The sequence below is a fragment of the Lipotes vexillifer genome, unplaced genomic scaffold (assembly GCF_000442215.2).
Source record: "Lipotes vexillifer unplaced genomic scaffold, Lipotes_vexillifer_v1.1 scaffold1136, whole genome shotgun sequence".
NCBI lineage: Eukaryota > Metazoa > Chordata > Mammalia > Artiodactyla > Lipotidae > Lipotes > Lipotes vexillifer.
Window position 1 is genome coordinate 1,832,033 of NW_006769631.1, and position 13,402 is coordinate 1,845,434.

Genomic DNA, 13,402 nt, shown 5'->3' on the forward strand with positions numbered 1-13,402 from the left:
GCCAGGGCCCCCGGCCCCAGCCGCTCCGCGGCATGTGGGATCCTCCCGGACCGGGGCACGACCCCGTGTCCGCTGCATCGGCAGGCGGACTTTCAAGCACTGTGCCACCAGGGAAGCCCAGGCCTTATTCTTAAGTGAACACATTTCCCCCTAGGTTGAACACTGTGGCCACTGCCTCCTGGGTTGTCTTCCAAATGGCTCCTCAATCTGTATTTTACTCTCTGTTGAAACCTGGACATTTCAGCACTATGGCAGGCGCACGAATGGTTCTCTGAGGTGAGTTCCTGACTTTTGTTTTTAACGTTTTTATTGAAATATAATTCACATACCATATACTTCATCCTTGTAAAATGTACAGTTCAATGATTTTTGGTATATTCACACGCATGTACAACCATCCCCACAGGCAGTTTTAGAACATTTTCATCACCTCAAAAAGAGATTTCCTACCTTTTACCTATCCCTCCCCCTAATTCCCCCCTCTGCCAGCCTTAATGTTTTGTTTTTACTTTTTATTATGGAGAAATTTTAATGTACACAAAATACAAAACAAGAAGAAAAAGAAAAAGAAATTAAGGATGGCATGTAATGCATAAGTTCTAACACCACCAGTGAAGCAAAGATATAACTTGAATCTAATCAGACCTCTTTTCCTACCTTCCAATTTACAGGAAATATAGGGGGATATGATGAGAAAATAAGTCAGATTCACTGATTTTTGATTTGTACAATGTGAGACACTATGTAAGACAATTGACCTAGACTCTATGAAAAGTCAGTGAAATGAAAAAAGTTGGCCAACTGTTCTAGATTAAGAGAGACTCTTCAGAAACACAACCACCGAATGCAGTGAGTGAATTTTGAATATTTTTAAAAAGCTGTAGCAGATATTTGGGGTTCAATGGAGACACTAAATATGGAATGGATGTAATATTTAATAGTAGGCCCATTTGATGATAATATACAATTGTTTAGATTTCTTAAATCTGACAGTTATATTTTGCTTCTGTAGAAGAATGTCCTTATTCGTAGGAGATGCATGCTGCAGTGCTTAGGGTTGGAGGCTCATGATCTCTTCAACATATTTTCAAATGGCTAACAATAACAACAAATAAAATGTGTATGTGTGTGTGGAGAGAAAAAGCGAATATGGAAAAATAAGTTGTTGAATCTACCTAGAGGGTATATGCATGTTTGAAAGTTTCAAAATAAAGTTTGAAAAAGGTAAAAAGGGATTATGGGCGGCTTGTTATAACTCAACACCTTTTAGAAGAAATGCAATCTATAGTTTGAGGAAGTGTGGCAGTAGACAAAAGAACACAGGATCTACAGTCAGAAAACCCAGTCCAAGTTTCAAATTGTCCACTACTAGCTGTGCAACCATAAGCAAATCATTTGACGTATCCAGGCTTTAGTTTCCTTATCTAAAAATAAGGATAGCATTGGAATTCCCTGGCGGTCCAGTGGTTAGGACTCCACACTCTCACTGCTGAGGGCCCAGGTTCAATCCCCAGTCAGGGAACCAAGATCCCACAAGCTGCGTGGCGTGGCCAAAAAAACTGAAATAAAAATAAGGACAGCATTAAGCCATAAAATTACTCTGAGGCTTAAATTATTTAATGCCCATGAAATTCTTGTGTGTGTGTGTGTGTGTGTGTGTGTGTGTGTGTGTGTGTGTATGGCAGTAATGTCCCATTCACTTTTTTTTTTTTTTTGCGGTACGTGGGCCTCTCACTGTTGTGCCCTCTCCCTTTGCGGAGCACAGGCTCCGGATGCGCAGGCTCAGTGGCCATGGCTCACAGGCCTAGCCACTCCACGGCATGTGGGATCATCCCAGACCGGGGCACAAACCCATGTCCCCTGCATCAGCAGGCGGACTCTTAACCACTGCACCACCAGGGAAGCCCCCATTCACTTTTATACTTTCGAAGTATCCTTTGATCTTTTTTAAAAGACATTTATTTATTTATTTGTTTTATTTTTGGCTGCATCAGGTCTTGGTTGCCACACGTGGGATCTTCCTAATGGCATGTGGGATCCTCTGCTGTGGTGCACGGGCTTCTCTCTAGTTGTGGCCTGCGAGCTCAGCAGTTGCGGCACACTGGCTAAGGTGCCCCACAGCAAGCGGGATCTTGGTTCCCTGACCAGGGATTGAACCAGAGTCACCTGCATTGGAAGGCAGATTCTTAACCGCTGGACCACCAGGGAAGTCCCTGCTTTTTCTTCCTTTTTTTTTTTTTTTAAAGTGAATTTATTATTTATTTATTTATGGCTGCGTTGGGTCTTCGTTGCTGTGCACAGGCTTCCTCTAGTTGCAGCGAGCAGGGGCTACTCTTCATTGCAGTACGCAAGTTTCTCATTGTGGTGGCTTCTCTTGCTGCAGAGCATGGGTTCTAGGTGCACGGGCTTCAGTAGTTGTGGCACGCACACTTAGTAGTTGTGGCTCACGGGCTCTAGAGCGCAGGCTCAGTAGTTGTAGCACATGGGCTTAGTTGCTCTGCAGCATGTGGGATCTTCCTGGACCAGGGCTCGAACCTGTGTCCCCTGCATTGGCAGACAGATTCTTAACCAGTGCGCCACCAGGAAACTCCCCTCTGATGTTTTCTTAAAGCCAGAGAGTCATATCCTCAAAGAGACTGAATTACCAGAGGGAAGCATTGTGTTATCACCATTTTGACCAATAAAGTAAGACCTGAATAACTGGATATTGATTTCATTTACCAAAAAATGAGTTGTAATTTCTTTGGTTGACAGATGTCATGATAAAGATTGAAATTGCTGAATATTTAGGCAATTATGAACCCCACAAATACTCTGATTCTGAACAGTGACATCATTCTGGACTGAATGAATAGGTTTTGTCAGAAAAAAAAAAATATCCTTGTGGATAAAGGCAACAAGTTGGATAAGGTGGCCTGGAATTTGTATTTTAACATGTGTCCTCATTATGCTCTCTAAAATTAGAGACCAGCTGGGGCTGGAATATTAATGAAATATTGTTACCCCCTGGGACCAGAGGTGGAGTTAAGAGTTTTAATCAGAATTAATAACTCCTCCCCCAAATAAAAGAATAGGTGAAAAGCAAGACCAAGTTGATCATTATTGTCATAATGTACATGAATATTCTTCTTAAGTGTTTCCTGATGTAGTGGCAATAGTGTTGTGCTCCTGAGTTCTACTTCCAGCATCAACTGGGGGTATGAACTTGTGCAAGTCTTATCATTTCTCTGAATCTCTGTGCATCAATCTTCTTTAGAAAATGTTGTGCCACCTATAAGAATTAATGGATAAGAATGCTCCTGGTATGCTTTAAGTATTCAATACTCATCTATTGATTAATGAGCTTCAAAGCTCATTGCTCAGATGACTTCTTTACCTACAGTCACTCCCTAGATTGTCCCATCCTGCCCTATATAGCGACACCTAAATTTACATCTCTAGTTGTGATTTCTTCACTGAACTCCTGACTCCTATCCCAATTGGCTGTTTGACATTTACTCTTGGATGTCTAATTAGCATCTTTAACTTAACACATCCATAACAAAACTATTGATCCCTCTCCCTAAACCTGTTCCTCTTTCAGTCTACTCTATTTCCAAAAGACAGTCTTATTTTAGTTGCTCAGATCAATAACCATGGAGTCATCCTTAATCAACATCCAATTCATTAGCAAATCATGCTGGACATGCCTTCAAAATATATGTAGACCATTTCTCGTCACCTAAATCACCTCTAAGCTCGTCCAAGCCACCATCATTTCTCATCTGGAATAGTGCAGTAGCTTCTTAATCTCTCTACCTCTACTCTTGCCCACCTTCAGACTGTTCTCAGCAGAGCAGCCAGAGCAAATTTTTAAAACGTTATGTCATGGAGTGAAACTTTTATGCAAGGTTTATGTCAAAATGACTAAGGACTGGGCTTCCCTGGTGGAGGCAGTGGTTGAGAGTCCGCCTGCTGATGCAGGGGACACGGGTTCGTGCCCCGGTCTGGGAGGATCCCACATGCCACGGAGCAGCTGGGCCCGTGAGCCATGGCCGCTGAGCCTGCGCGTCTGGAGCCTGTGCTCCGCAACGGGAGAGGCCACAACAGTGACAGGCCCGCGTACCGGGAAAAAAAAAAAAAAAAAAAAAGACTAAGGACTGAAAGCAAGAAATTAGAATTTATAGAAAAACAGGTTTCTTGGCTCCATTCATATCTGATAGCTAATAAACTTTTGAACATGTGGCAGGGGAAAAAAAAAAAAAAGGTAAGATCATGTCACTTCTCAGTCCCAAAACCCTCCAGTGTTATTTGGGACATATCCAAATCCCTCATGGACCAAAAGGTGCACCCCCTTCCTTCTGGTTTAAGGCCTTTGCTTCCTGATGTTCCATCTATCAGGAATACTCCACCAGCTACCCACATGCCTAAATTGCTCACTTCCTGTCTCTGCCTTCCCTGTCATCTATAAAATAGCCCCACCACCACCTACCCCCTTCTCTCTCTCTCTCTACCTCCCTCTCTTCGTCTCTCCCTCTCTCTCTCCCCTTAGGTGCTACTACATTCTAGGTATTTATTTATCCATTGTCTCCCTGACATGAAGGTAAGCTTCATGGGGCATTAAGTTCATTGTCTTCACTACTGTATCCACAGAGCCTAGAACAATGACATAATAGGCACTCGACACGTATTTTTATATACTGCCGATAAATGGTAGCTGATCCTGACTTTGAGGCTGAAAGGAGAAGGATGTGTGAAAAGGATGACTTTTCCGCTCAGCATCCAGAGCTGGGGTTGTGACTTCAGAGAGTTTCAGTTCGAGGAACGTAGTCTGGCCGCCCAGTTGATTGGTCCCTCTTCCCGCCCTAACCAAGTCCTTTCCCCAGGCTCCACCCCGTCCAGGGTCTCTCCGCCTATTGGCTGAACTCTCCACGCCCTTTCGCCCTCTCAGCCAATGGTCGGGTAAAACTGGGCGGGAGGCGGGGCCAGAGCGTCCCCTGACCTGCAGGCTCGCGAAGGGGGCACAGAGATGCAGAAACCTCCCAATGCCTAGAAGGACCGGAGGGTTAGGGTGGGAGTTAGTGGGGAGTCGGTGACGTAGTTCCTTCTCCGCATTGTTCCAAGATGTGGGTCGGGCGCTTTCCGTGCGGGGTATGTGGCAGTTTGGTGTGGGGCTTCGGGCCGGTTCTGGGAGCGGGTGGGGCACATAGGCCGGGGGCCAGGCCACTTTCACCGCTGCCCGCTGCGGAGACGGGGGCGGGCAGGTGAAGGGGTCGTCGTGGGCCCCGCTCCCCTTCTGCGCTGCCCCTTTGTCTTGGGTCTCGTCTCCTGCTCCGCGTAGCTGCTCACTCGGACCAGCTGACAGTGGTGACAGAACTGTATCATCCTCGTTGCTAGCCATGGGGCCTCCCTGGTAAAAGCGGTCCACGTCCCGCCCAGGCTCTCATAGGGCTCCGCAACACCTAAGTATTTGGCTCAGCTAACTAATCCAATCCCTGCTGTGTTCTCAGTGAGGAAGCAGACCCAGAGAGGAGGGCAGAGCCTTGCCGAAGGTTACTCATTCATTCATTCAACAAATACTTAGCACCAACTTGCAGTGTATTAGATCCAGGGATTACAGTTGTGTACAAGGCAGAGCTATATTCTGGTAGGGAAGAAATGGAACAAGCTTGAAGGGTTAGACGCGGGGTCTGGGAATCTGAAGGGGGAAACACAAAACCGATTTTGAGGCCTAGTGATCCTGAGAGATGGGTAATCATAAAAAAGTTCTCCTTCTAGCATCCCTGTAAAGCCTTATTTCTTCCTGTCTTTAAAGACATTTGACTCAGCAGAGTTTCCCTCATCCCTTTTCTGCAAACTTTTGTTGGAAAGCTGGATTACAGAGAACTCACTTGGAATGCATTTTTCAGTTAGAGGAGAATGTGGAGACTTAGATATCAACAGAACAGGTGAAAAGGAGCGACCGTGGTGTGATGGAATGAGAATTTCCTTCCGACGCAGAAGGCTTATCTCTTACTACCCATACGACCTTCCAGCAAGTCATTCCATCTCTGGGAGCTTCATTTCCTCATCTTTAAAATGGGAATGATTATCCTTATTGCTCTCAGTTCAATAGGAAGGGAAGTGACCCAGGGATGGGACATTGCCCTGAGTGTCCACTTGCAGTTGAGCTCTCAGAGAACTCAAGTCGTTTCTGTGTGTTTACAGTGATCCAAGACCCCACTAGGAACTTTTTCACCAAACCGAAGGAAGAGATGAGGCAAGATCTGTGCTGGGCAGATCCTTTGGAGTGAGGCTACTGTGCACAGGTGTGAAAGTGAGCCATTCCCTTCTCTTTGGCAGGTGAGATCTTTATTGTGAAATTAGTTAGTCTGGGGACGGGAATCCTGCCTGCTAGAGTATGGGAACCAGGTCTGAAAGGGAGCATTTCTCGAGAGAAACAGAGAAGTGGGAGGAGGACCTCTGGACCCTGAGGAGTAGAGTTTTGGTGAGGAAGGGTGATATAGTGGAACTCAATTTTGGGTGTCAGAAGACTTTGGCTTGAGTCCCAGCTCTCCTCTAATTTCCAGTTTCCCCAGCTCAAAATTTTAATATGAGACGAGGTGGTCTAGGAGTTTCTTTCCAACTCTGACATTCTGAGAATCTCTGAGCAGTTAGACTAGGTCAGCCTCTTAGGGAATTTAAGCCCTTGGATGGCCCTGTTGAGACAGAACTGCCAAGAATGTCAGTATTGTCATGGTGTTTCGACAATATGAAGCACCAAAGAGATAAACAGGTGGAGAGGAGGGATGAGGGTGGTCATGTGCGGAGGGTGCACTTCTCACCATCCCTATACCCAGATAGAATTAGATAGAATCCTGAACTTACTTAACGTTTCAAATCAAACATTTATTGAGCCCTATGTGCCAGGCACTGTGTGGGATCCACATATGAATATCATGGGCCCCGTTCTCTGGGGGCTTAGAGCTTAAAGTATACATGTGAGGAGGGACACAGACATACACAGAAGGAATTATGGTATAAGGCAACTCTATTTTATATTACAGATTTTTAATGTTTTTTTTTTTAAGTGAAGAAATTTTTACATGGTCAAATCTGTCAGCTTTTCTGTTATGGTGTCAGCTTTTGTTTTATGCTTAAGGCCTAGGCCTTTCCCTGAGATCAAGATAATTTCTAATAGTTCTTTTTTTTTTCCTTTAAATTTTTACACTTCACTCATCTGTTTCTCTGGAATTTATTTTCAGGTATTGCCTCTTATTCATCACTCCACTGCAGCTAAACAGTAACCAAAGACCATGTGACCACTGCCCAGAGGGACCTGAAAGGCTGGTGATGCTGGTGAATTAAAGGAATACAACGTCGCTAGGTAAAACCTCCGTCTCTCTCTCTCTCAGAATAGAACTCTGCCCTTTGTGGGTTCCTCACGGCCTGAAATGAATGGTGCTCCTGAGATCAGGACACTCATCCATCAGTCTCAGGGATTTGTGGGTCAGAGACCTGTGGGGCCTCGTTGGTCCTCTTCCATTTACTGGTTGTCTGAGATTGTAATTTTGTGCCCAGTTGCCTGGATACCCCTAGTGACTTGCTATCCTTATGGCCTCATCTGTCCCTCCTACTACTACGTTAGCTAAGACCCCACCTCCCTACTGCGTGGGAATTCTTCCAGAATTTCTGAGGGAATTTCCCATCCATTTGGGCAGAGGGCAAATAGTTAGATTTCCTTTGATCAAACCCTTTTCAAACTATCCCTCCCTGCTCTCCTGACAAGTCTTGCTTCCTCCTCAGGTCCCGCAGAACCACCCTGAGCATGCTTACAGCACGTCCTTGTGCATTTCTCTTTCTCTCTGCTTGCCCTTTAACCAAAATCTCTATTTCAGCAAGCTTATACATTTTCATGGCTTCATCTGTCCCCTATGTCTTATTCTCAAATTAGTATTCCTGACATATTCTTCCTCCTCTTGTCTAAAGTGTTTTCCCACATCCCCATCTTTCTTAGTGATAGTATCATTCTCAATATTTAGACCTGGATCTGATGGCCTAGAATTCTTTCCTTTAGTCACCCTCTATATCCAGTCTGATATATGCATATGCTTTCCTGGAAATAGCTGGACTTGTTTTCTATCCTGTTGTTATTCTGGACTAGGGTCTCACTATCTCATACATTTATTTATTCATTCAGCAAACATTTATTCAGCACCTAGAAAGTCGCAGGCCCTCTAATGGTCACCCATACTGCATTCCTAAACTTCTCTCCCAACTCATTTCCCTTGCTCCATTCTTTTTTTCAACTCTAATCCATCTGGGCTAATCTTCCGAAAGCATTCTTTTCCTAATTTCACTTTTGGGTAGGGTGATACAAAATTTATTATCCAAACTGGATGCTTTTGTGAATTAAGGGGGGCACTATTAATAATGATGCTGGAAAAAAAAATTTTAATAAAAAAATAAAGAATAATGATGCTGGAATAGCAGGTATAAACCAGGACTATTCCGGGAAAACCAGGGTATATGATCACCCTACTCCTAGGTGACAGCTCTTGGATTCTTTCTTTTTATTTTCCTCAGTTTACTCCTCATGGGATACCCCAGCTGCCTCTTTCCTGTTTTCCACTTCATGAAGCCCAGAGAAACATGAATGTGCTGGGGGTGGAGGGAAGTCTGGGACTAGGGGAAATGAATGGTAATGCTTGAAAAACTTTGTTCTTGACAAGTGAGAATGAGAAGGAAAGTAACAAGAAAAGAGAATAGCAAGGTAGAAAAAAGAATATGGAAAATAGAGGGAATTCCCTCGTGATCCAGTGGTTAGGGCTCCAAGCTTCCACCGCAGGGGGCACAGGTAAGATCCCTGATCAGGGAACTAGGATCCTGCAAGCTGTGCCGTGGTGCAGCCAAATAAAACAAAAAAAGAATATAGAAAACAGAGAGGAAATTAAGGGTAGATTTCACTCTTCCATTTAGAACTTGTTTCCTGTTGACCAGCAGATTATATCCATATTTTTTGCCCCGTGATTTCAGTGTTCTGGCTGGTATCACTTCACGCAATTCGATTGTTTCATTTCCTCATTTGTTCATGAAACAACAAAAAAATTTTTTTTTGAGTGCTTGGTATGTGCCTGGAACTTTGCTAGGAATACAGTAATGAACAAAATGGACAAAAATCCCTGCCCTAATAAAGCTATGTGATAGTGTAACCTCCCACTTATTTCTGAGTACATCAACCCTTGTGCTAACATCCTTTTGAGAAAACAGTTCTTGCTTATCCTCAGGTTCAGCCAAAGTTCTGCCTTTTTGAAGCACCTTTCCACAAGCATCTCAAGCCCCAGTACTCACTCCCTCTCCTAGCCCTTCATCCCCTGATTGGGTACTTTGTAAATTTGTAATTTACTTTCTCAGTGTATTGTCATCACTCCATTGTAAGTTCCTTAAAAGTAGATATGATATTTCATGTTTATATTAGTCTTCTTGGGCCTCCATAACAAAATTCCACAGACTGGGTGGCTTAAACAACAGACATTTATTTTCTCACAGTTATGGAGACTAGAAGTCCAAGATCAGGGTGCCTGGCTGATTCAGTTTCTGGTGAGGACTCTATTCCTGGCTTGTAGATAGCCACCTTCTTGGTGTGTGCTCACATGGCTTTCCTTGGTTTGTGTATGTGGTGGGAAGGGGGCAGGAGTGCAAGTTGAAAGCTAACTCTCTGGTATGTCTTCCTATATGGACACACTAATCCTATTGGGTCAGGGCCCACCCTTATAACCTCATTTAGCCTTAATTACCGGCTTAGACCTCACATCTCCAAATATAGTCACATTGGGGGCTTGGGGTTCAACATATGAATTTTGGAGGGACACAGTGTGTAACAGAACTTTTTTTTTTGCATTCAATAATGGTATTTATTGCTTGTGAAAGACGGAGTCATGTAAATACCTGGTTATTAATGTTTTTCCTGAACACCTCTTTTCGGAAGGCTCCAAGACTGATCTTTCCATAACAGCCTTTAAGGATATAATAGTTACTGCACTAGCTAACTGGGTAGCATTGGATCAGCTATGCCTAGAAATGAGACATCTGGGGGCTGGCTTCAGGGCACTGTCTCATTCTGAATCTCTAACATAGTTTGTTCTAGTAATTATGGGAATCTGTTCCTCTAAAGTCATTTCCTGAGTTTTCATAAGTAATACTGTGGAAAGAAGAAGAATTAAACAATAACACAAGTTAGCAGAGGACAATTTGCCAGCAAAATGGGAGCCTTTCATAACAGCAAATCCATAAACTTATCCACCTAGTCATCCATCCATTCATTCATACCACAAATGGTTTCACTTTTCTGCAACAATGCTTTTTAAAAATTTCCCTGTGTGAGACCCAGAACAGAGATACGTACAGGGTAGAGTGTTCAGTAATTACTAGTTTAAGAAATGTATGAAGAAAAGAAAGTTTCAGAGAAGATTAAAAATGGAAAAGAAGCTGAGAAAGAACCATCAACTTTCTCAGAACTCTGGAGGTGGCTTCACTTGCTGTTCCACTCTGCTCTGCAGTTCCCCTGGCTTCTCACTGAGTTTCCTCCACCTGCTAACTCCTGTTTGATTAGGAGGGTAACAGCAGCTGGATGTGAGTGTGCTCAGGCTCCTGCCAAGAACCCCTCCTCCCCCACCATTTTCTCTGCCTGCCCTCCATATCTTGGGCATGAGTCTGTGTATATGTGCCTGTGTATCATATCGGTGGCACCCACCCTTCTGAGATGTGAACTCTAACCTCCACAGTTCTCTTCTTGCTGGCCTTGAGCACTCACCATTGGATATGTCCCTCCTTCAGAGATCGTGACTCAGTTTATCAGAAAGCTATGGCATAATGAAAACTGGTCAAACTTTTTGAAAAGCAGTAGGTAGTACTACAAAACAATGTCATTCCTTCTGACCCAATCACTCACTTGTGGAACTTTTATCCTAGGAATATATTTCAATGAGAAGAAAACTTTATATGTGTAGAGTGATCATGATAACATTATTAATAGTGGTTAAACCTCAGGGAACAACAGAAATGTCTGACACTAGCAAAATTGTAGGTAAACTGTAAGGAGTTTAATTGGTGGTGAATTATGCAGTCAGAAAATGATCATATGAAGAGTTAATAGCAATATGGAAAAATACTTATAAAAATTAAGTAAAAGAAGTAGGATGCAAAATTATATCTACTGTATATTTACAACTATATAATTATGAATATGGACAAGTCTGAAAAGGAACATAGTAAAAGGAAAATTAGTCATGTGTTAGTATCATGGAGTCATCTTTCAGTTTTCTTTTATGACTCAACCCCCTCTAGATTGAGGTCTGCTAGGGATATCTATATGTTCAGAGTTTTATGTCAAACCAGTTGGGAAATTCCTGCTCATCCCTGACATTGGTTTCATGTATCGGCCCCTCTTGGTTGTGCTGCCCACTGCTCTCACCCTATTGCCATCTTTAGATACTTTACCACTGTACCATGCAAGGTCCTATTAGAGTTTCCCCTGCCATGCTTTAATTAACCCTGTTTCCCAGTTCAGCCTCTCAGGTTCACCCAATAGACTGCTTAGTGAAAAGCAAACAAACTGAACTAGCACGTACAGCTGGATCCAGCTACAGACCAGCCCCTACAGAGTAGACTATGATGTGACTATGCTCCAATATTGGAAGAATTGTTTTACCTCTATCACAACAAAGTTTAACAAGAGGGATGTAGTACCTAGACCAAAGCAAAAGATGAAATCTTAGTCATACCTTAAGACAAAATCCGAGTTATTGTTCTATAAAACAATTTTTGAGCACCTATTTTGTTCCAGCCACTATATCACTAGTACTAGGGGAATAGATCAGCATGAACTAAATGCCAAACTGATCTGAAGATTAGTCACTTAAGCTACTGAACAAAGGATCTTTCAGTGCATTTTTTCTAGGGATCAGATTAGGAGTTAGATGGCTCCAATTCTGGGAGTAGAGCATGAGACAGGAAGAAACCAGGATGGGTTTTATGCTACTTATCGTTCATTCTGATGCTGGACATGTTGGGCTCCTGTCAGCCCCTGGCTTTCCGTAAGCCTTTCCATTGGCTTCTATGTCTATCCTCATTTTTCTCATCTTTTTGATCAGGTCCCCCTGCCTTTGAACACCTACTTTTCCATGAGGGACCTCGTGTTCTGCCACATCTTTTTATCCTTGGATAATTCTCCTTCCTCTAGTATAGAGAGCAGGTGACATGTGCAACTTTTCTTTCTTCTGTCAGATGGTGAAATGGGGATTGAGGAAGTATTGATTCCAAAACATCATTCCCGAAAAATCTGAATCTCATACTTTCAAGAGAACTCCACAGAGGTGTTGCCAAGGAAGTCAATGTTTAGAAAGCTCCTCTGAAGGGAAAGAGAAGACTCAAGGGGCCACTGGGATGCTTCAAGCAAGAGAAAATGAGGAGAAAGACGAGAAACTTCAAACAGAAGACAGTTAACGATAATAAAACATTCACCAAAGTGAGTGACCAAGAATCTGAAAAAGATGACCCTACAATAAATGAGAGAAGTCAGGCTGAAAAGAGACAGTATGTGTGTACTGAGTGTGGGAAAGCCTTTAGTCAGAGTGCAAACCTCACAGTACATGAACGAATCCACACAGGAGAGAAACCCTATAAGTGTAAGGAGTGTGGAAAAGCCTTCAGTCATAGCTCCAACCTGGTTGTTCATCAGAGAATCCACACTGGACTGAAGCCCTACACGTGCAGCGAATGTGGTAAGTCTTTCAGCGGTAAGTCACACCTCATTCGGCACCAGGGAATCCACAGTGGGGAGAAAACTTATGAATGTAAGGAGTGTGGGAAAGCCTTTAGTCGGAGTTCTGGTCTGATTTCACATCATAGAGTTCACACTGGCGAGAAGCCCTACACTTGTATCGAGTGCGGAAAAGCCTTTAGCCGTAGTTCAAACCTTACTCAACATCAGAGAATGCACAAAGGAAAAAAAGTTTACAAATGTAAGGAGTGTGGGAAAACATGTGTTTCTAATACAAAGATTATGGACCATCAGAGAATTCACACTGGGGAGAAGCCTTATGAATGTGATGAATGTGGGAAAGCTTTCATCTTAAAGAAGACCCTTAATGAACATCAGCGACTTCATCGTAGAGAGAAACCTTACAAATGTAATGAGTGTGGGAAAGCTTTTACTTCTAATCGAAATCTTATTGATCATCAGAGAGTGCACACTGGAGAGAAACCCTATAAATGCAACGAGTGTGGAAAAACCTTCAGGCAGACTTCTCAAGTTATTCTACATTTAAGAACACACACAAAGGAGAAACCCTATAAATGTAGTGAGTGTGGGAAAGCCTATCGTTATAGCTCACAGCTTATTCAACACCAGAGAAAACATAATGAGGAGAAAGAAACGTCATAA

The 13,402-nt window shown here is 43.2% G+C and overlaps 1 protein-coding gene across 1 annotated transcript in view; it reads left to right on the plus strand.

Annotated features, from left to right (window-relative positions):
- The window catches only part of LOC103087035 (zinc finger protein with KRAB and SCAN domains 7), a 32,214-nt gene extending 18,812 nt beyond the window's left edge, over window positions 1-13,402 (plus strand). The window contains exons 7-8 of the mRNA XM_007445719.1: window positions 5,104-5,243; window positions 12,486-13,402. Coding sequence (XP_007445781.1) covers window positions 5,104-5,243; window positions 12,486-13,402 — 1,057 coding nt within the window. The remainder of the gene's footprint in view (window positions 1-5,103; window positions 5,244-12,485) is intronic.